The sequence below is a fragment of the Heterodontus francisci genome, chromosome 41, assembly GCF_036365525.1.
Source record: "Heterodontus francisci isolate sHetFra1 chromosome 41, sHetFra1.hap1, whole genome shotgun sequence".
NCBI classification, from domain to species: Eukaryota; Metazoa; Chordata; class Chondrichthyes; order Heterodontiformes; family Heterodontidae; genus Heterodontus; species Heterodontus francisci.
This window is the reverse complement of record NC_090411.1, coordinates 25,855,976-25,877,631: the sequence shown is the minus strand read 5'-3', so window position 1 is coordinate 25,877,631 and position 21,656 is coordinate 25,855,976. Positions and strand designations below refer to the sequence as shown.

The window sequence follows — 21,656 nt, the reverse complement described above, 5'->3', positions numbered from 1 at the left end:
AAATCAGCCCTATTGTAATGTAGGAAAATCAGCAGCCAATTTGCACACATAGCCTTCTTAATTGCACTGCATCACTCTGTTCAAGTCTGATAAGGAGCTGTGAAGGTACAAATTACTGCTGTGTTTGATAGGAGCAGTGCCAAATGTCAGCTGTGGCTCAATAGGTAGCTCTCTCACCTTTCAATCAGGTGGTTATAGGTTCAAATCCTGCTCTAGAAACTTAAGCAGAAATCAAAGCTATAAAACAAAAACAAAATACTGCAGATGCTGGAAAGTTGAAATAAAAGCAAGACATGCTGGAAATACTCAACAGGACTGGCAGCATCTGTGGAGGAAAGAAGCAGAGTTAATGTTTCCGTCTGTGACCCTTCTTCAGAACGAACAAATATTAGAAATGTAAAAAGTTTTAAGCAAGTAAAGCGGGGGGTGGGGCAAGAGTTAACAAAAGAGAAGGTGTTGATAGGACAAGGTCACAGAGAATAACTGACCAGATGAAAGACAAACTATTAGTGCAGAGAGGGTGTGAATTGACTGTAAAGTGCTCCAAGCGCAAACATTAAAAAAAAATTCTTAGAAACATTGGAACAGCAGAAACAAACTAAAATAAAATAACCAAATAAAAAAGAAAAAAAAAAACTAAACATAAAAAGGGGGACCAGTCATGCTCTGAAATTATTGAACTCAATGTTCAGTCCGGCAGGCTGTAGTGTGCCTAATCGGTAAATGAGATGCTGTTCCTCGAGCTTGTGTTGATGTTCACTGGAACACTGCAGCAATCCCAGGACATAGATGTGAGCATGAGAGCAGGGCAAGGGGGTGGGGGGGCAGTTGTTGAAATGGCCTGCAACCGGAAGCTCAGGGTCCTGCTTACGGACTGAGCGGAGGTGTTCCGCAAAGCGGTCACCCAGTCTGCGTTTGGTCTCCCCAGTGTAGAGGAGACCACATTGTGAGCAGCGAATACAGTATACTACATTGAAAGAAGTACAAGTAAATCGCTGCTTCACCTGAAAACACACCATTAACATACCGTTTGTTCCATGACCTTCTGTTCAATTATTCTCTGTGACCTTGTCCTATCAACACCTTCTCTTTGGTTATCTCTTGCCCCACCCCCGCTTTACTTGCTTAAAACCAAAACATTTCTAATATTTGTTCGTTGGAACATTCTGAGGCCGTGAAAGGCGCTATCTAAATACAAGTCTGTATTTCATTGTCACTGTGTAGAGGCACCAAGTGTAGAGAGGGTGTTTCTACCAGTTTCCGGAATTCCTTTCCCCGGATCATTCTTTCTTGTTCCTAGGGGGTGAGTTTGAGCTGTATCAGCTGTGGTCTGGGAGCATACCATTATATATAGTCACAGGATGCACACAGCCTGTAAGCATGAGCTGATCCAAAGCACTACTATCTATATCATAACTCGCATCAAAGTCCCGGTCACTGACCTGCATTGGCTCCTGGCCTGGAAACACCTCAATTTTAAAATTCTTATCCTTGTGTTCAAATCACTGCATTGTTAAATCCCATAAAGTTTGTTTTGGAAGGATAATGCTGGAGCCTATCTTTCCTCAGTTTCTCATTTATAGTGCAGTGTAAAAGGATTACAAATATGTAGCTCCTCACTTAAACCCTCCACCAGTCTCAGTCAGAGTTTCCTTCTAAGTGCTCAAGTAAGACCACAGTTGCCTCTTACTCTTCTAAACTCCAGTGGATACAAGCCTAGCCTGTCCAACGTTTCCTCATAAGACAACCCTCCCATTCCAGCTATTAGTCTAGTAAACTTCTCTGAAATGCTTCTAACACATTTATATCCTTCCTCAAATAAGGAGACCAATACTGTACACAGTACTCCAGATGTGATCTCACCAATGCCCTGTATAGCTGAAGCATAACCTCCCTACATTTGTATTCAAATCCCCTCTTGATAAACGATAACATTCTATTATCTTTCCTAATTACGTACTTTACCTGCATACTAACCTTTTGCGATGTATGCACCAGGACACCCAGATCCCTCCGCATCTCAGAGCTTTGCAATCTCTCACCATTTACATAATATGCTTCTTCTTTATTCTTCCTGCCAAAATGGACAATTTCACATTTTCCCACATTATATTCCATTTGCCAGATCTTTGCCCACTCACTTAACCTATCTATATCGCTTTGTAGCCCCCTTATGCCCTCTTCACAACTTACTTTCCTATCTATTTTTGTGTCATCAGCAAATTTAGCAACCATACCTTCGATCCCTTCATCCAAGTCATTTCTATAAATTGTAAAAAGTTGAGGCCCCAGCACAGATCCCTGTGGCACACCACTCATTACATCTTGCCAACCAGAAAATGACCCATTTATGCCTACTCTGTTTCCTGTTAGCTAGCCAATCTTCTATCCATGTCAATATGTTACCCCCTACACCATGAGCTTTTATTCTCCGCAATAACCTTTGATGTGGCACCTCATCAAATGCGTTCTGGGAATCTAAGTACAGTACATCCACTGGTTCCCCTTTATCCACAGCACATGTTACTTCCTCAAAGAACTCCAATAAATTGGTTAAACGTGATTTCCCTTTCAAAAAAACCATGTTGACTCTGCCCGATTCCCTTGAATTTTTTTTAAGTGCCCTGCTAAAATGTTTTTAATAATAACTTTTAACATTTGCCTTATGACAGATGTTAAGCTAACTGGCCTGTAGTTTCCGGCTCCCACCCTTTTTCAATAAAGGAGTTACATTCGCTATTTTCCAATCTAATGGAACCTACCCCAAATCTACGGAATTTTGCAAAATTAAAACCAACGCATCAACTATCTCACCAGCCACTTCTTTTAAGACCTTACGGTGAAGTCCCCATTAGCACTTTGCACCTGCATATAATTAAATAATTGATACATAATTAACATCCATGACTGCACTCCTCCCTATTTGTCTAACCACCTTCAGGGGTACAATCCTCTGAGATAGCTGCAATCCTCTTATTCTGGTCTCTTGCGCATCCCCAATTTTCATCGCTCCACTATTGGCAGCCATACCTTCTGCTACCAGGGTTCTAAGCTCTGGAGTTCCCTCCCTAAACCACTCCACCTCTCTCTCCTCCTTTAAGACGCTCTTTAGGACCTATGTCTTTGTCCAAGCTTTTGGTCATCAGTACAAATATCTTTTTATATGACTGTGTCAGATTCTGTCTAATGATGCTCCTCTGAAATGCCTTGGGATGTTTGTACTGCGTCAAAGGCACTATGTTAACACAAGTTGTTGTTGTGTAGCCCACACAAGAAAATGGAAAAAATTATTCTCTAAAACATCCTCATCAAAACCATTACAGGAACATCGATTTATTATGGTGTGTGCTCTTGGCCAGGAACAGACAGGTACAAAATAAACAACACAGCTGATCTGTCTTGTTCACACATGGGACAATGAGGGCAATCGATCAGCACATTAACATGACTCATCACTTTAACAAGGGAGTTGCACGCAGTCAATTACACACCACACAAAAGAAAACGCCTGACTTTCATACAGAATAGCCCTGGATCCACAGAATCATTGCAGGAGTCCGCATTGGCTCTCCGAAAGAGCAACTCCCTCAGGTCCATATACCCCACCTTCTCCCCGTAACCCTGCACATTCTTCCCTTTCATATAACAGTCTAATTCCCTTCTGAATGCTTCAATTGAACCTGCCTCCACCTCACTCTCTGGAAGTGCATTTCAGACCTTAACCACTTGCTGCATGAAAAAGTTTTTCCTCGTGTCACTTTTGCTTCTTACCAAATACTTTAAATCTGTGCCCTCTTGTACTCGATCCTTTCATGAGAGGAAACAGTTTCTCTCCATCTACTCCATTCAGACCCCTCAAGATTTTGAATACCTAAATCAAATCATCTCTCAGCCTTCTCTGCTCCAAGGAAAACAGTCCCAACTTCTCCAGTGCTGCCCCTCCCACCCCACCCCACCCCAAAAAGCCCTCTCGAGATAAATGTGAACGAAGCATTAACATTGAGTTGCCAAACCATCGGGATCATCTTGGCGTCGCTAAGAATTAAATATTAATCTCCTGGACACTGCCACGAGCAACACCCAGGAGACAAATAACAGACGGCATGGGGAAAACAATGGTGCGTTTGTCAATTCTAACAAAAACGGGAAACAAGGCTGTCAGTCAAGAGCCAGCCAATCAGTTAATTACAAATGGATATGCGTGGAAGGCGGGGCCATCAGGATAGATGTGTCGAGCGACCAATAGCACGAGTGTGGGAGCAGGCAGTTTGAGGCGGGAGGTCATGTGATGGGGACTAAAGAAATCAAGAGGTACGGGGATAGGCCGTGAAAGTGGAATTGAGGTAGATGATCAGCCGTGATCTTATTGAATGGCGGTGCAGACTCAAGGGGCCATATGGCCTACTCCTGCTCCTATTTCTTATGGTCTTATGATACCTCCCGGTATAGTCAACCAGTCGGCAATCCTGCATTAACTAGAAAGCTCTTGGGTGGGCATCAGATGAAGACAAATAGCACTGGAAGGAAATGGTAAAGCTGTGAATGAACCATATGAATCCTTGGCCTTATTGAAAGAGGCATAGAGTACAATTGCAAAGAGGTTACGTTGTAATCTTTATCATCACTGGTGTAGGCCTCACTTGGAGCATTGTGTTCAATTCTGGGCACCATACTTCAGGAAGGATGTCAAGGCCGTGCAGAGGGTGCAGAGGAGATTTACCAGGATGGTACCGGGGTGAAACACCTCAGTTATGTGGAGCAACTGGGATGGCTGTCATTAGAGCAGAGCAGGCTAAAGGGAGATTTAATAGAGGTGTTCAAAGTTATGATGGATTTTGATCGAGTAAATAAGGTGGAACAGTTTACACTGGCAGGCGGTTCAGTAGCCAAGATAATGGCCAAAAGAACCAGAGGGCCGATGAGAAGATTGTTTTTTAATCAGAGAGCTTTTATGATCTGAAATGCACCGTCTGAAAAGGGGTGGAAGGAGATTCAATAGTAACGTTCAAAAAGGAAAAGGGAAATATTTGGAAACTGAAAATTTTCAGGGCTATAGGGAAAGAGTGGGGAAGTGGGACTAATTGGATATCTCATTCAAATAGTCAGCACCTGCACAATGGGCCAAATGGCCTCCTTCTGTACTGTACGATTCTATAAAAGCTATTCTATTGCAATAAAAGAATAATCCCTTCCGAATAGCACTGTGGGTGTACCTACCCCATTTGGACTGCAGCGGTTCAAGAAGGCAGCTCACCACCACCTTCTCAAGGGCAATTAGGGATGGGCAATAAATGCTGGCCTGGCCAGCAACGCCCATATCCCATGAAACAGGATAAAAATAAATAAAATTTCAAACTGGTTATCTAATATCCTTCAGGGAAGGGAAACTGCCAGCTCCACTTAGTATCACCGAGATGTGATTCCAGTTCCTTACTGCGTGGCGGACTCTCAATGCTCTGTAGAGTGGCCCTACCAGGCCATCCAACTAGAACACATTTTCAGTGTAGAGGGAAAACACCTTTGACCACCGGGCCATCAGGCAGTGGTCTGCACGGAATGTCCTCAAGGCCCTACGGGAAAAGGAGACGGTGGATCCTGTCGGATGGTTCCCCAAGCAGACCGTCAAAGTCATTTGGCAGAATGCCTCATCACCAGAACTTTCAAACAAGCACCAAGACGTAGCTTGGCTGGTGGTGAGAAGGGCCCTCCCCGTCAGATCCTTCATGCACACCCGAAGTCTCGCCCCTCCGCACAGTGCCCCCGCGTTGGCTGTGGTGGGGAAGAGACGGTCGCCCACCTCCTCCTGGAATGTGTCTTTGCAAAGCAGGTGTGGAAAGAGATGCAGTGGTTTTTGTCGAGGTTCATCCCAAGCAGCTCTGTAACACAGGAGTCTGTGCTCTACGGGCTGTTCCCAGGGACGCACACCGAGACAAACATCAACTGCTGCTGGAGGACCATCAATTCAGTGAAAGACGCCCTTTGGTCTGCCCGAAACCTGCTGGTCTTCCAGCGCAAAGAGTTGTCCACCACCGAATGTTGCAGACTGGCACATTCCAAGGTCCAGGACTACGTGCTGAGGGACGCACTAAAGCTTGGGGCAGCCGCAGCAAAGGCTCAGTGTAAGGTCCCCCCACCAAGCTGAACTGAGGGGCTGGATCCATGGGAAACCCCTCGAACTGTATCGAGAAAATTTTGTGTGCTGTAAATGTAAATGGGCGGCACAGTGGCGCAGTGGTTAGCACCGCAGCCTCACAGCTCCAGCGACCCGGGTTCAATTCTGGGTACTGCCTGTGTGGAGTTTGCAAGTTCTCCCTGTGTCTGCGTGGGTTTTCTCCGGGTGCTCCGGTTTCCTCCCACATGCCAAAAGACTTGCAGGTTGATAGGTAAATTGGCCATTATAAATTGCCCCTAGTATAGGTAGGTGGTAGGGAAATATAGGGACAGGTGGGGATGCAGTAGGAATATGGGATTAGTGTAGGATTAGTATAAATGGGTGGTTGATGGTCGGCACAGACTCGGTGGGCCGAAGGGCCTGTTTCAGTGCTGTATCTCTAAACTAAACTAAACTAAAATTGTATATGGCATGACAATGAAATGGAAGGGTTGTGAGGCAACTCATGATTGTATAGAAGGAAACTGATCACCTTTTGTATTGTTTGTACTGTTTGTATTTTTTGACTTGATGCTGTTTTAAACTGTTTGGGAATGTAATTTTTACAGATTTTTATGAATAAAGTATATTTTGGAAATAAAAAAAAAATTTCAGTAAAAGGAAGACACAAGGGGCACCCAGGAATGGGCGAGAAAGGTGGAGTTGTCAACCTTGCCCATATCCCAAAAACAAAACACTGATCAATGACCCTTCCAACCCACATTAACTCACACCATTATGGTGGGTAGGAGAATGCACCTAGTTTCCATGATACCATATCCCAGCAAGCATCAACATTTACAGGAATGCAAGCAAGCACAAGGAGATTTTTTTTTAAATCAGCCCTTTGCTCCATATAGCACTAGATTGAATAGAGCAAACAAATCAGACAAATATGGTAATTGGCACCAAAACAGCAAAAGAGTGGCTGTAAAGATCGTACAGTACAATAGTGATACACATCAGAGCTGGCAAGACAGTTTAAGTAAAACAAAAAGTCCCCATGTCTTCATAAGCAATATTCTTTGTTCAGTGTCCAGCCGCAGTTTTTATTGCCTGGAGCCCTGACATTGCTGAATTGGACACAATTTCTTCACTCACATTCTGATAAGTAGTCCTTGTTCATGTTTATGAGGTCTCAGTGCCCTTGTGGAATGAAGCCCAAGTCTACTTTCAGCTACCTACCAACTTTCGAGCCATGTTACTTAAAGGTCTCGCTCAGTGCTCAGTCTTGAAGAATGGCCATTTCAGTCAAGTACATGGCTGCCCAGTCATTTCTCTCTCCCTCCCTTACGCACTATCTGATGTAAAAGGTTTTAAGTAAAGGGGGGGGTGGGGCAAGAGATAACAAAAGAGATAACAATAAGGGCGGCACAGTGGCGCAATGGTTAGCACCGCAGCTCCAGCGACCCGGGTTCAATTCTGGGTACTGCCTGTGTGGAGTTTGCAAGTTCTCCCTGTGTCTGCGTGGGTTTCCTCCGGGTGCTCCGGTTTCCTCCCACATGCCAAAGACTTGCAGGTTAATAGGTAAATTGGCCAGTAGCAATTGCCCCTAGTATAGGTAGGTGGTAGGGAAATACAGGGACAGGTGGGGATGTGGTAGGAATATGGAATTAGTGTAGGATTAGTATAAATGGGTGGTTGATGGTCGGCACAGACTCGGTGGGCCGAAGGGCCTGTTTCAGTGCTGTATCTCTGAACTAAAACTAAAAAACTAAACTAAACTAAGGCGTTGATAGGACAAGGTCACAGAGAATAGCTGACCAGAAGGTCATACAGCAAAGGCAAACGGTACGTTAATGGTATGTAGAAAGACAAAGCATTAGTACAGAGAGGGTGTTAATGGATAGAAACCTGAACAGCCTGGCCCAAAGCACAAACATGGAAAAAAAACAGTGGGCAGGCACAGTACAAACAAACTAAAATAAAATAAAACATATAAACACATATAAAGGGGGACCCGTCATGCTCTGAAATTATTGGACTCAATGTTCAGTCCGGCAGGCTGTAGCGTGCCTAATCGGTAATTTAGGTGCTGTTCCTCGAGCTTGCGTTGATGTTCACTGGAACACTGCAGCAATCCCGGGACAGAGATGTGGGCATGAGAGCAGGGGGGCGTGTTGAAATGGCCAGCAACCGGAAGCTCGGGGTCATGCTTTTGGACTGAGCGGAGGTGTTCTGCAAAGCGGTCACCCAGTCTGCGTTTGGTCTCACCAATGCTTAAAACCTTTTACATTTCTAATGTTTCCCAGTTCTGATGAAGGGTCACTGACCTGAAACATTAACTCTGTTTCTCTCTGCACAGATGCTACCAGACCTGCTGAGTATTTCCAGCATTTGTTGTTTTTATTTCAGATTTCCAGCATCTGCAGTATTTTGCTTTTATTTTAGTGTTTAATTCACTGCCACATCTCTTCCAGGTATGCCTACCTTGAAGAAGTTCTGCTCTTCTCTCCAACGGGATTTTCGTTTGTCGCTTTTACCTTGCTTACCTTCATTGCTTTCTATTTCCCTCCTTGTGTTTGATAAAGTGTCTACCAAAACTTGTTTTCACAGCCACATCTTCCTCAGTTACTGTCTCCAGCTCCGACTTATTCCACGTGGATTCCAACTGCAGTTTAACCCATCATGTTTTGAATCCACCCAAGATTACAGGTATCTCCGACAAATACAACATTCCTCGGACTGCTGTTCTCGCAGCATCCTGAGATCCACACTCAGTGCCATACGCCACCACATGTACACACCAGACCTCTCTCTCTCCAGCAGCACCGCCTCACCTTATCTCAAAGCTGTTCAACTCCACAGTTTCATTTCATCCTTGGTCTTATCCGACGCATTAACAAAAAACTTTTTTCTTCCTTTCAGGTGTTAAGGAATGCAAGCTCCAGGAGCTGATGGGGACTAATGCCCTTTCAGATCCTTCTTCTCCTTCACTTCCCTCTGACCCCACCCCTTCTGATCTGGCCCCTTGCCGTGTATTCATTATACCCTCTGACCTGCCCCTCTCTGATGCTGAACGTTCTGTACTCAGCAAAGGATTCCGTTTTATCCCCTTACGTCCCCACTTCAATGGATTTCATGCTCGGCATGACGTTGAGCTCTTCTTCCGTTGTCTTCGCCTCCGGGCTCACTCTTTGACCAGGAGTCCTCCTCCTGACCAGAAGACCCATTCACCCGCCTCCAGCATTCTCCCTCTACCTAGACGCCTCCCTCTGGCCCCTTACCCACTCTTGATCTTTTCATTGAAAACTATCGGCGAGACATTGATCATCTCAATTTCTCTGCCCCCCTCACTCACTCTAACCTGCCCCCCTCTGAACTTGCCGCACTCTGTTCTCTCAGGTCTAACCCTGACATTGTCATCAAACCTGCAGACAAAGGTGGTGCTGTTGTTGTCTGGCGTACCGACCTCTACCTTGCAGAGGCTCAGCGCCAACTCTCAGACACTTCTTCCTACTTCCCCCTGGACCATGACCCCACCACCGACCATCAAGCAACTGTCACTGTCACTGACTGTCTAGTTTTGTTTTTGAAACAAAAGAATTTTTTAATTCACTATTCAATACAAAGCATGTACTCAATCCTAAGGATCCCCCAAACATGTACTAATGGCTTATTCATACAGATAACATTTTAAACATAATCCATTGCAAAAATGTTGCACTCCTCTCCTTGGGAGAGAAACGTTCACCATTCTACAAACTAAGAACGAGGACTCTTGCCCATGCCTGCTTCCATTCGCCCTTGCTTCAGACCCAAATAATAACCAGTGTGATAGCCACTCATGTACCATGCTATTAGCATGCTTCCTAAAGCTTCATCATCCTCATCAGTTGAATCAGGACCCATTGGAGGTGGAGGGGGAATTAACGGTGGTCCTGCTGGAATCGTTGGTAACCATCCAGGTAGGAAAGGTGGCGGACCATGAAACTTTGCATCAGGAAAACCAAATCCTGGTATTTGTGGTGGTTGAGGGGGAAGACAGTGATTCCAGGTAGACTGAACAATTGGTGATTTTAATTTTGCTTCATTTGACTGTCTAGTTGCTCTCCTCCTAGTTGTCAACATTTGCTTCCTCCTCCTGCTTGAGTCTGACTCCAAACTATGAGTGGCTTGGGTTGTCACCCCCATTATGTTAATGCTGCTTTGTAAATACAAGTTGCTGTAATGATTTACTTGTTGCAAATAAAGCAGCTGAGAAATACATTTTTCATAAAAGCATCCAAATGTTATCACCTAATCTTCACTTGTATTCTTGAAGCACTTTTGCTCACACACACCAAGATAAGCTTTAGGAGACAGATCAGAGTGTTATCCCTTACTGTTGGAGATCAATTAACTAGTCTGTGCTGCTGGTGTTATATGGCTCTAGCCAGAGGCTATTTTCTGTTCTGTCTAACTTTGTATTATCATCCCACCTCATTAGTGTCTGGTAATTAGGTCATTTCCTTCTGTTCCGCCCATGTTGTGACATTTTTACAGCTGTTTGATTTTTTTTTTATTTCCAAAATATACTTTATTCATAAAAATCTGTAAAAATTACATTGCCAAACAGTTTCCAAACAGCACCAAAAAATACAAACATTGCAAGGGAGATCAGTTTCCTTCAATACTGTCATGAGTTTCTTCCCAACCCTTCCGTTTCTCAATTGTCATGTCAATTACAGTTTTACATTTACAGCAATTCAGAATATTAACGATACAGTTCGAGGGGTTTCCCATGGATCCAGCCCCTCAGTCTAGCTTGGTGGGGGAACCTTACACTGTGGTCTTTCCCCATTGAGCCTTTGCTGCGGCTGCCCCAAGCTTTAGTGCGTCCCTCAGCACGTAGTCCTGGACCTTGGAATGTGCCAGTCTGCAACATTCGGTGGTGGACAACTCTTTGCGCTGGAAGACCAGCAAGTTTCGGGCAGACCAAAGGGCGTCTTTCACCGAATTGATAGTCCTCCAGCAGCAGTTGATGTTTGTCTCGGTGTGCGTCCCTGGGAACAGCCCGTAGAGCACAGACTCCTGTGTTACAGAGCTGCTTGGGATGAACCTTGACAAAAACCACTGCATCTCTTTCCACACCTGCTTTGCAAAGGCACATTCCAGGAGGAGGTGGGCGACCGTCTCTTCCCCACCACAGCCAACGCGGGGGCACTGTGCGGAGGGGGCGAGACTTCGGGTGTGCATGAAGGATCTGACGGGGAGGGCCCTTCTCACCACCAGCCAAGCTACGTCTTGGTGCTTGTTTGAAAGTTCTGGTGATGAGGCATTCCACCAAATGACTTTGACGGTCTGCTCGGGGAACCATCCGACAGGATCCACCGTTTCCTTTTCCCGTAGGGCCTTGAGGACATTCCGTGCAGACCACTGCCTGATGGACCGGTAGTCAAAGGTGTTTTTCCGCAGAAACTGCTCCACGAAGGATAGGTGGTACGGCGCGTCCCAACTGCACGGAGCGTTCCGCGGCAATGTGACCAGGCCCATCCTTCGCAACACCGGGGACAGATAGAACCTCAGCACGTAGTGACACTTGGAGTTTGCGTACTGGGGATCTACACATAACTTGATGCAGCCGCACACGAAGGTGGTCATCAGGATGAGGGCCACGTTGGGTACATTTTTCCCGCCCATGTCCAGAGATTTGAACATCGTGTCCCTCCGGACCCGGTCCATTTTAGATCCCCAGACAAAGCGGAAAATGGCTCGGGTGACTGCCACGGCGCAGGAGTGGGGTATGGGCCAGACCTGCGCCACGTAGAGCAATAACGTGAGCGCCTCGCACCTGATGACCAGGTTCTTACCCACAATGGAGAGAGATCGCTGCCCCCACATGCCCAACTTTTGTCGTACCTTGGCTACTCGCTCCTCCCATGTTTTGGTGCACGCCCCGGCACTTCCGAACCATATCCCCAGCACCTTCAGGTAATCTGACCTGACGGTGAAGGGGACAAAGGATCGGTCAGCCCAATTCCCAAAGAACATGGCCTCGCTCTTGCCGTGGTTAACTTTGGCTCCCGAGGCCAGTTCGAACTGGTCGCAGATGCTCATCAGTCTGCGCACGGACAGCGGATCCGAGCAGAAGACGGCGACGTCATCCATGTACAGGGAGGTTTTGACCTGAGTGCCTCCGCTGCCTGGGATTGTCACCCCTCTTATGCTCGCATCCTTCCTAATAGACTCAGCAAAGGGTTCAATACAGCAAACAAACAAGACCGGGGAAAGAGGACAGCCCTGTCTGACTCCAGATTTGATCGGGAAACTTTCAGAACAGCTGTTTGATGTGCTAAATCTATCAGCAGAAGCAATCGACATTTTGCGAAAGTTTCCCCATACCAATCATGCAGACTTGGCCCTTCCCCACCTTGGTGGTGCCAGCTTCTCCGGGACGGGAAAGTGAAGGGGCGTGAGTGCTGCTCGATGAGCTCAAGATTGGGAACTGAAGGTAAGATCACGGCGAATTCCATTTAAATTTATGCAAGAGAGCTGTTTTAAATATTTAAAGTCGGGTCCCGCAGCAGACTGGCGGAGGTGCCGCCACGGAGCCTTGCCACCACCGGGAAGATCGGGCACGGCAATCCTAGCGTCAGGCTCCATGGCGCCACTGCCACTCCAATTCTCTGCACCCCCCACCCCCCCACCATCCCCACAACCCCCCGCCACGAAACCTGACGTCGGGCTGAGAACAAAATCCAAGCCTCCAGTTTAATGCTTACTTCTGAAAGCTCTGACAAAGTTGGTCCCGAGGAACACCAGATTCTGCAGTCCCGGATTGAATTGTTCCATTATATTCTGCAATCAAAGACAAAATGATTAGACAGCCAGACATCACTGGGATCGAGTTACAACGGCAAGTACATCTTGCATGGATCCAGGTCAATCTAATTACTGAGTATTTTATTCAATTCAGATAAAAGAAAGCAGAATTATTCAGATAAGAGAAATTGGAAACTGTTGGGCTGTTCTAGGCTCATCAAGAATGACCTCATGGTACAAAAGTCAGAATTTGCATTTACAAATACTTTACGTTTATAATCACACCATTTTGTCATGGAGAGGAATTTGTACAATTACTTTCTTTTGGGTGTGTGCCGTGGCTGCTATGTAGGCAACGCTGAAATAGTGTTAAAATAAAACCTTCCCAATCAACAACGGGAGGGGAGAAAACGTTAAACTAAAACAGAGTTGCACTGTTGAAAATTTTCAGCAATTTTTAAAAGAAAACAGACTTGCATTTATATAGCACCTTTGTCTTTTTACTCTCTCTCTCTTAATCCAATCTTGCACTTTATTTCTCTTCCTCTACCTGATTTGACAGTAGTTCAAACAGAAATGTGATAATGACCAGATAATCTGTTTTTGTGATGTTGATAAATATTGTCCTGGACACCGGGGAGAACTCCCCTACCCTTCTTCAAAATAGTGCCGTGGGATCTTTTACATCCACCCAAGCAAGCAGATGGAGCCTTGGTTTAACTTCATCCAAAAGACGGCATCTCCAACAGTGCAGCGCTCCCTCGGTACTGAACTGGAGTGTCAGCCTTGATTTTTTAAGAATGCTGCGAGATTTATTTTGAGGGAACCTGATGTTTGAGAGTCAAGTCTAAGTCCCTCATATACTACGGGGTGATGACTGACACTTGTTACGACCAGGTGAGATAGGGGTCTAGGGGTTCCCTCTCAGCCTTTGCCTGGTTTAACCGTAACAGGGTTTAATTTTATGAACACAGTGTTGGTAGCTCCCCCCTCAGTGAATCCTTGTTCACTGCTTTCCAATTGTAAGGCAAAGAAATCAGACAGGTTTTCTGAGATTTAAACAAGAAAGGTGGATAATGACTTAAACTCTAATTCGGTTAACGGCTACGAATACACGACGCGACCACGCCAGCATGCATACACGATAAACAAACATGCAGATGGAGACAGAAACAGTAGAACGAATAAAGGGGAAAAGTTTGAGGCAATATCTGGATTGTAGTTACAATCCTTTGAGTTTGATGTTGAGTCTTTGGTTGATGGTAAGTCTTGCTATTCATTGGGGCCCAGTGATGCCTTCAGTAGGTTCGGAGGGTTGTGAGAAAGCGAGAAAGCCAGCCAGGAGAGAGGCTTCTTGTTCCAGGTTCAGTTACAATCTGCAGTCTGACCAAACTGTCCTGTGAGCACAATTCAAAACTCCAAGTTGGCCAGCAGTTTAGTCATGTGACTAACTGTTTAAACAAACCTCTGCATTTGTGGATCTTAAAGCTCTCGGTTGGGGGGAGGGGGGTGGTGTAGTGCTGTCTCCCACACTGACAAGATGTGGATCACCATTGCCCAGACCAATCTCTGTTAAATGAATCAGTGAGCAATTCTTTTGTCTCTCCAAGCACTGTCTCTTAGTATGCAAATGTTCTTCCAGCCAAGTGTCTGGTGATCTCTTGTAAAACAAGTCATTTCTTCACTCCAGCAACAGTTTAAAATTAATGCTCATGACGAAAGTAATATGCCTCATTCTTGGCAGGAGGGGATCTTCACTACACACTGCACAGTTCTGTAATGACTTAGGTTATCAACAATCATATTGTTAAAAAGGTACTTGCCCTCTTAATTAGGAGCCATAAATTTCTACAGCGAGTTTAATGGGTAATTAATGTGCAAATCCAGCAAGGCAAACTAGCAGGTTCAGAATATTCACAACTCGTCATATCTCCCTATCCCCTGAGCTTGCTGGCTGATTTGCACATTGTTGATGCCCTGTGTGGTTAACATGCCATTATCCTTTTGGGAAGATTCATCTCAATGAGTAACCAATACAATAGAAGATAAAGGGTCATTAGGGTCATTTCCTGATATGGACCCAGCCACCATCACAAGAGTGATGGACGTTGCATACACTTCAAAATAAATTTACAGCTTTATTACTCATTCTACATTTTGAATGTTGCAATCTCAATAAAGTGTCAATAAAGGAAATGCGAGATAATTAAAAGACTGAAGACGCAGGTGAAACCAGGACATCACAGGTGAGCAAAGTCTCCAGTGCACAGGAGTAAAACTGTTCTGCAATATATAAGCAGAATTAAAAGGAAATTCAGAGTTTATCCAATTTTTTTTTCTTTCAGACTTCAATCTTCTCCCTTCCCCATTCTCTCCTCATGGTATTTATTCCTTTGCTGAGCCTCACTTCCAGGCAGTGTTCACCTCAGAGTGCAGATTTAATTACTATTACCTGGCAACTGTAATGCTAGATCATCCTCAATGGGCTACGCCTGGCAGGTGACACATGCTTGGGCTTTTCTTTTCTCAGGCCTTTTGCACAGCACTACCCCCACCCACCCCCCACCCCCCAATCCCACACCAGACTCCAAGCACACGCTTGCCAATGAGGGTAGAGAAGTCAGGCACTGTAAAATTCAGATCAGCTAAGATCTCTTTAAATGGAATGTTGGCCTTCATTACAAGAGGATTTGAGTATTGGAGTAAAGATGTCTTACTGTAATCATATAGAGCCTTGGTAAGACCTCACCTGGAGTATTGTGTGCAGTTTTGATCTCCTTCCCTAAGGAAAGATATACTTGCCATAGGAGTGCAACGAAGGCTCACCAAACTAATTCCTGGGATGGAGGGATTGTCCTCAGAGGAAAGATTAAATAGACTAGCCCTTTATTCTCTGGAGTTCAGAAGAATGAGAGGTTATGTCATTCAAACATACACAATTCTCAAAGGGCTCGACAGGGTAGATGCAGGAAGGATGTTTCCCCTGACTGGGGAGTCTAGAACCAGGTGACACAGTCTCAGAATAAGGGGAAGACCATTTAGGACTGAGATGAGGATGAATTTCTTCACTCAGAGGGTGGTGAATCTTTGAAATTCTCTGCCCAGAGGGTTGTGGAGGCTCAGTCGTTGAATACGTTCAAGACTGAGATCGATAGATTTCTCCATATTAAACACGGAGATAGTGCAGGAAAATGGTGTGCAGTAGAAGATCAGCCATGATCACATTGAATGGCGGAGTGGGCTCGAAGGACTGACTGGGCTACTCCTGCTCCTATTTCTTATGTTCTTATGTAAATAGCATCCCATTCATCACCTTAAATATTCACTCCCTCCATCACAGGCACACAGAAACTGCAGTGAGTACACTCCACAAGACGCAACGCACCAACTCGCCAAGGCTTCATTGATAGCACCTGACAAACGTGTGACCTCTACTCCCTAGAAGGGCAAGGGCGGCAAATGAATGGGAACACCATCACCTCCAAGTTCACCTCCAAGTTCCCCTCCAAGTCACGCGCCGTCCTGGCTTTGGAAATATATCGCTGTTCCTTCATTGTCGCTGGGTGAAAATCCTGGAACTCCCTACCTAACGGCAATGTGGAAGGACTTTCATCACACTGACTGCAGTGGTTTAAGAAAGTGACACACCATCTTATCAATTAGGGATGGGCAATAAATGTTGACCTTGCCAGCAATGCCCACGTCCCGTGAATGAATAAAAAAAAAAAATGGCAGGGGAGGCTCAAGGGACTGAATCGTCCACTCCTCTTCCTGTGGTCCCACCTTTCCAGCAGCAATCACAAGTTAGAAATCAAGCCAAACCCCATCTTATTTCATTCTTTCTAGCCTACAATTGCCAAGGGCAGATTATAGCCACCTTACTACCCCCTTCCCTCTGCAATCCCTCACCGTAGAAATCAGCCAGCACATATCAGGATTTGGAGCTGTCCTGATCTGTATGGCTCAGCACACTGAGCCTAGGAAAGCCTGCAGTATTGACAGTAGAAAAGCAGCAGATAAGATGAAGTACAGGCCTAACAATTTTCCAATAGCATAGTCCGAAATGGTGTAATGAGCTAAGAATAGGACATATAGACAGACCAGGCTTACTGTTAATAAATAATGAACAGTTAAACTAATAGCTTTAGGATCAACAATTAACTGATTAATCCAACTTGATATCTTCCGGTCCAGTTTTTTCTCACAGTACAAGAGGGAGAATTTTATTATATTTAGTTTATCTTGGAAAGAAAACTGTAGGCAAAATATCTTCAAAGCTTTTTACTGGGTCACGTTTCAATATGCAGAGATGAAATGATAGTTGAGGGGCAGAAGTAGCAATAATTGAAACAAGACGTCTAGTGAGTGCCAGTGACAGTCTCTGCAGGAACAGATAGCACCTGGGTTTCAAGACTGAACTGTTGCCAACCTACCCGCTCTCAAAGGATTTCCTGCATCTGATAGGATTCGATGTGGTAGAATGGGAGGAGGCTCGTCAGGAGTACCAACAATGGTTTGGGCTGGATGGGCCGAATGGCCTGTTTCCTTGCTGTAAATTCCATGTAATTCTAAGCGTCAGTTTGCAGCACAGTTCCCACCAGTTTAGGCTTAATCACTGGCGGGCGCCTACATTGGTCAAATATTGACACTCAAAACATTACACTTGCATAGTATCAAACCTGTTGTGTGTCAAATTAGATACAGAAGGAGAGATGGAGAGCAAAAGAAAAATTAGACTATGAGAGTGAAAAAGGTAAGAAACAAAATTTTTATTTTAAAAACCACTAGGTACAATTTACTACCTGCTGGACCGGCAGGGACATGATGGGCTGAATGGCCTCCTTCTGTGCCGTATATTTTCCTATGGTTCTAAGATTCCACAATTTCAATTGCTGCCTTTCGGGACTAAAGAGCATGAGGCATTGAAGGAACATAATACTCACCACTAAAGGGGTCCTTACGTTGTTAAGTGCCAGCCCTAACCTTCTGGGGCGACTTTGCGCCGATTCGCAACTCACTCCCATCTCTCCCTCACCACAAATTGCCGAATAATTAATGGCGAGAGCCATTAAACTGCCTGTGACTTTTCCAACAAATTCTGGGCCCCATGAGGTTCACATTCGTTTGAGTTAACACAACAACAATTTGCATTTATATAGCATCGTTAAACGTCCCAAGGTGCTTCCCAGCAACGATTACTAAACAATATTTGACAGTGACACACATAAGGAGATAATAGGATAGGTGATCAAAAGCTTGATCAAAGAGGTCAGTTTTAAGGAACGTTTTAAAGGCGGATTGAGAGGCGATGAGGGTTTTACAGATTGATCGAGAGAGTAAACAGCAACAAAATGGATCTAAATGTTAACCGTGATTGTGTGCAAACTTGGGGAGGAAATAAATCCTAAAGTTACAATAACAGCAGCTCACTGAGTGGTGACCAAATGTGTCTACAAAAAAGAAGTTTGCACCTTTTTAGGAAGCAATATATAAGCAGACTGGCCACTCCGGGGCCATTGAGCTGTAGATCTGTTCCACCCGTCAGCTATAGCTCCCCAACACACTGGGCTCACCTGGTAGGTGTTCAGGGTCGATCGATAGACTTGATCCGCTGAGCGTGCCATGGTCCAAATGAGGGCAAATATCAAGGAAAAAAATAATTGGGAGATGGAGGAAAAGTTTCCGAAACGATCTTTCCCTTTCCTGCTGCTAACAAATTCTCCTTGTTGCAGGGCTGAGGCTGCAGCTACAGTCCAGATGCAAGGCGGATCATTTTGTTAATTATTTATCAACTGGTAAGGGAAGAAGAGCCTTGAGGTTATTTCTCTGTGCACAGCAGGAACTTCGACTCTTTCCAACGCAGCCCAGCTTAAAGAGACAGTATTTAAACAAATAAAACTGAGTGCAGATTGTTAAACAACTTGTGGCTGCTTCTTATCAATCTGCTGTATCTTTTATCCCTCTGATTTTTTTATTTCTGACTCCCACTGGACCAGCAAAACTGCAAATGCAACCGAGAGAAAAGGTGGATGTACAGAGATGGTTAAAGTGTGCTGACAGCTGTTTTCAGCAAACCTCCCCACCTGGTCAGATCCCCATTGCAAACTCAGCTGGCTGCGGTCTGCTCAAATTATAAATGCAAACTCTCTGTAACACACACACTACTTGCTGTTACACAGCGTGCAATACACATACTACCCAGTCCAACCTTTGCATACTTTTATGCACCAAATTATTGTGATCTGGAATACACTCCCTGAAAGGGCGGTGGAAGAAGATTCAATAGTTTTTTTAAAAATTATTTAATGGGATGTGGGCGACACTGGTAAGGCCAGCATTTGTTACCCATCCCTATTTGCCCTTAACAACTGAGTGACTTTCTAGGCCATTTCAGAGTGCAGTTAAGAGTCAACCACATTGCTGTGGTTCTGGAGTCACACGGAACTCAGACCAGGTAAGGACGGCAGATTTCCTTCCCTAAAGGACATTAGCGAACCAGATGGGTTTTTATGACAATCGATAACAGTTTCATGGTGCCATTACGGAGACAGGCTTTCAATTCCAGATTTTGCAATTAATTAATTGAATTTAAATTCCACCAGCCATGGTGGGATTTGAACCCGTCTCCCCAGGGCATAGGCCTGGGCCTCTGGATTACTAGTTCAGCGATATTACCAATACGCCACCCAGATGCCACCATCTTCGAAAAGGGAATTAGATAAACACCAAAGAGGAAAATTTTGCAGGGCTATGAGGGAAGGAGAGGGGGAGTGGGAATAATTTCAGCTAGTACAGACACGATGGGCCAAATGGCTTCCTTCCTTGCTGTAAGATTCTATAGAACAGCTGCGAGCGGTAACAGAGCTAGTTTAAATTTTGTCAATTTTTGCCTAGCAAAGCTTTCATGTTTTATTTATAAGAATTTATTTAAATCCCTGCTTCACCAAATACAGTATTGGCACACTGGGAGATACTGGCTCCATAATTTGTCAATGGAATTACGCAAAGTTTAACAGAATGAATTAGGATATGGTTAGAGTTTCGGAGCAGCACATTTCTGAGTGCATGTGAAAGGGAACGTCCTTGACGAGGGGGATCTACCTTGGTGGCCACTCATGATGGTGCTGCACTAATGCTGGCCCATCCTCTGAGCTGACGTTTACCCTCAACACCCAGGCAGCACCTGAGCTGGTACAATTCGACTCACAACTTTCAGCTTGTCTCTAGATCTTGCCACCAGCACCAAATTCATTTAATGCTTCTAGAGACCGACACCTAACAACTGGCCTGTAATGGGTAATTTCATTTTAAAAATTCAGGTTGATATTTATTAATTATTTAAAACTGACTGGTTGCAATCCCAGACAATGTAGGGAGCAAGGTGTGTGAACTCTAAAAGCAAAGACCAAAGTAAAAGAGCAAACTTGCATTTATATAGCACCTATCAAAGCCTCAGGATGCCCCAAAGCCTTTTACAATCAATGAAGTGTTTTTGGAGTCTAGTCACTGTCGTAATGTAGGAAACACAGCAGGCAATTTGTGCGCAGCAAGGTCCCACAATCAGATAATCTGCATTCCTGACATTGGTCGAGGGATAAATATTACGCAGAACACCAGGGAAAACTCTCCAGCTGTCGTTTGAAATAGTGCAATGGGATCTTTTACATCCATCTGAGAGCATAGACTGAGCCTCAGATTAACATCTCATCTGAAAGATGGCAACTCCTCCAAGGCAGGACTCCCTCAGAACTGTAGAGAACCTATAAGCTATATTTTTTGTGTGGGATGTGGGTGTCACTGGCAAGGCCAGCATTTATTGCTCATCCCTAATTGCCCTTGAACTGAGTGACTTGCTAGGCCATTTCAGACAGCATTTAAGAGTCAACCACATTGCCGTGGGTCATACAAATATACAAACATACGAATTACAAGCAGAAGTAGGCCACTCGGCCCCTCAAGCCTGCTCCGCCATTTAATAAGTTCATGGCTGAACTGATTACTCCACATTTCCATCTACCCCCAATAACCTTTCACCTCCCCTTGCTCATCATGAATCTAACGACCTCTGCCTTAAAAATATTCAAAGGCTCTGCAGAAGAGAATTCAAAAGACTCACAACCCTCTGAGAAAAATAATTTTTCCTCATCTCTGTCTTAAATGGGCAACACCTAGTTCTAGATTCTCCCACAAGGGGAAACATCCCTTCCGCATCTACCCTGTCAAGACCCCTCAGGATCTTATATGTTTCAATCAAGTTGCCTCTTACTATTCAAAACTCCAGCGGATATAAGCCTAGCCTGTCCAATCGTTCCTCATAAGACAGCCCGTCCATTCCAGGTATTAGTCTAGTAAACCTTCTCTGTACTGCCTCCAATGCATTTACATCCTTCCTTAAATAAGGAGACCAATACTGTACACAGTGCTCCAGATGTGGTCTCACCAATGTCCTGTATAGCTGAAACATAACCTCCCTACTTTTGTTAACGTTTCGAGTCAGTGACCCTTCTTCGGTTCCGAAGAAGGGTCACTGACCCGAAACGTTAACTCTGCTTCTCTTTCCACAGAAGCTGCCAGACCTGCTGAGTGGTTCCAGCATTTCTTGTTTTTATTTCAGATTTCCAGCATCTGCAGTATTTTGCTTTTACTCCCTACTTTTGTATTCAATTCCCCTCGTGATAAACGATAACATTCTATTATCTTTCCTAATTACGTGCTTTACCTGCATACTAACCTTTTGCGATTCACGCACTAGGACACCCAG

At 44.8% G+C, this 21,656-nt stretch overlaps 1 protein-coding gene across 1 annotated transcript in view; it reads right to left on the bottom strand.

Moving 5' to 3' along the window:
• LOC137353373 (BAR/IMD domain-containing adapter protein 2-like 2) overlaps nt 1-18,636 on the bottom strand; it is a 60,334-nt gene extending 41,698 nt beyond the window's left edge. The window contains exons 1-2 of the mRNA XM_068019570.1: nt 18,469-18,636; nt 12,856-12,931 (exon numbers count right to left, since the gene is read on the bottom strand). Coding sequence (XP_067875671.1) covers nt 12,856-12,931; nt 18,469-18,519 — 127 coding nt within the window. The 5' untranslated portion in view covers nt 18,520-18,636. The remainder of the gene's footprint in view (nt 1-12,855; nt 12,932-18,468) is intronic.
• Between the last annotated feature and the right edge of the window lie 3,020 nt (nt 18,637-21,656).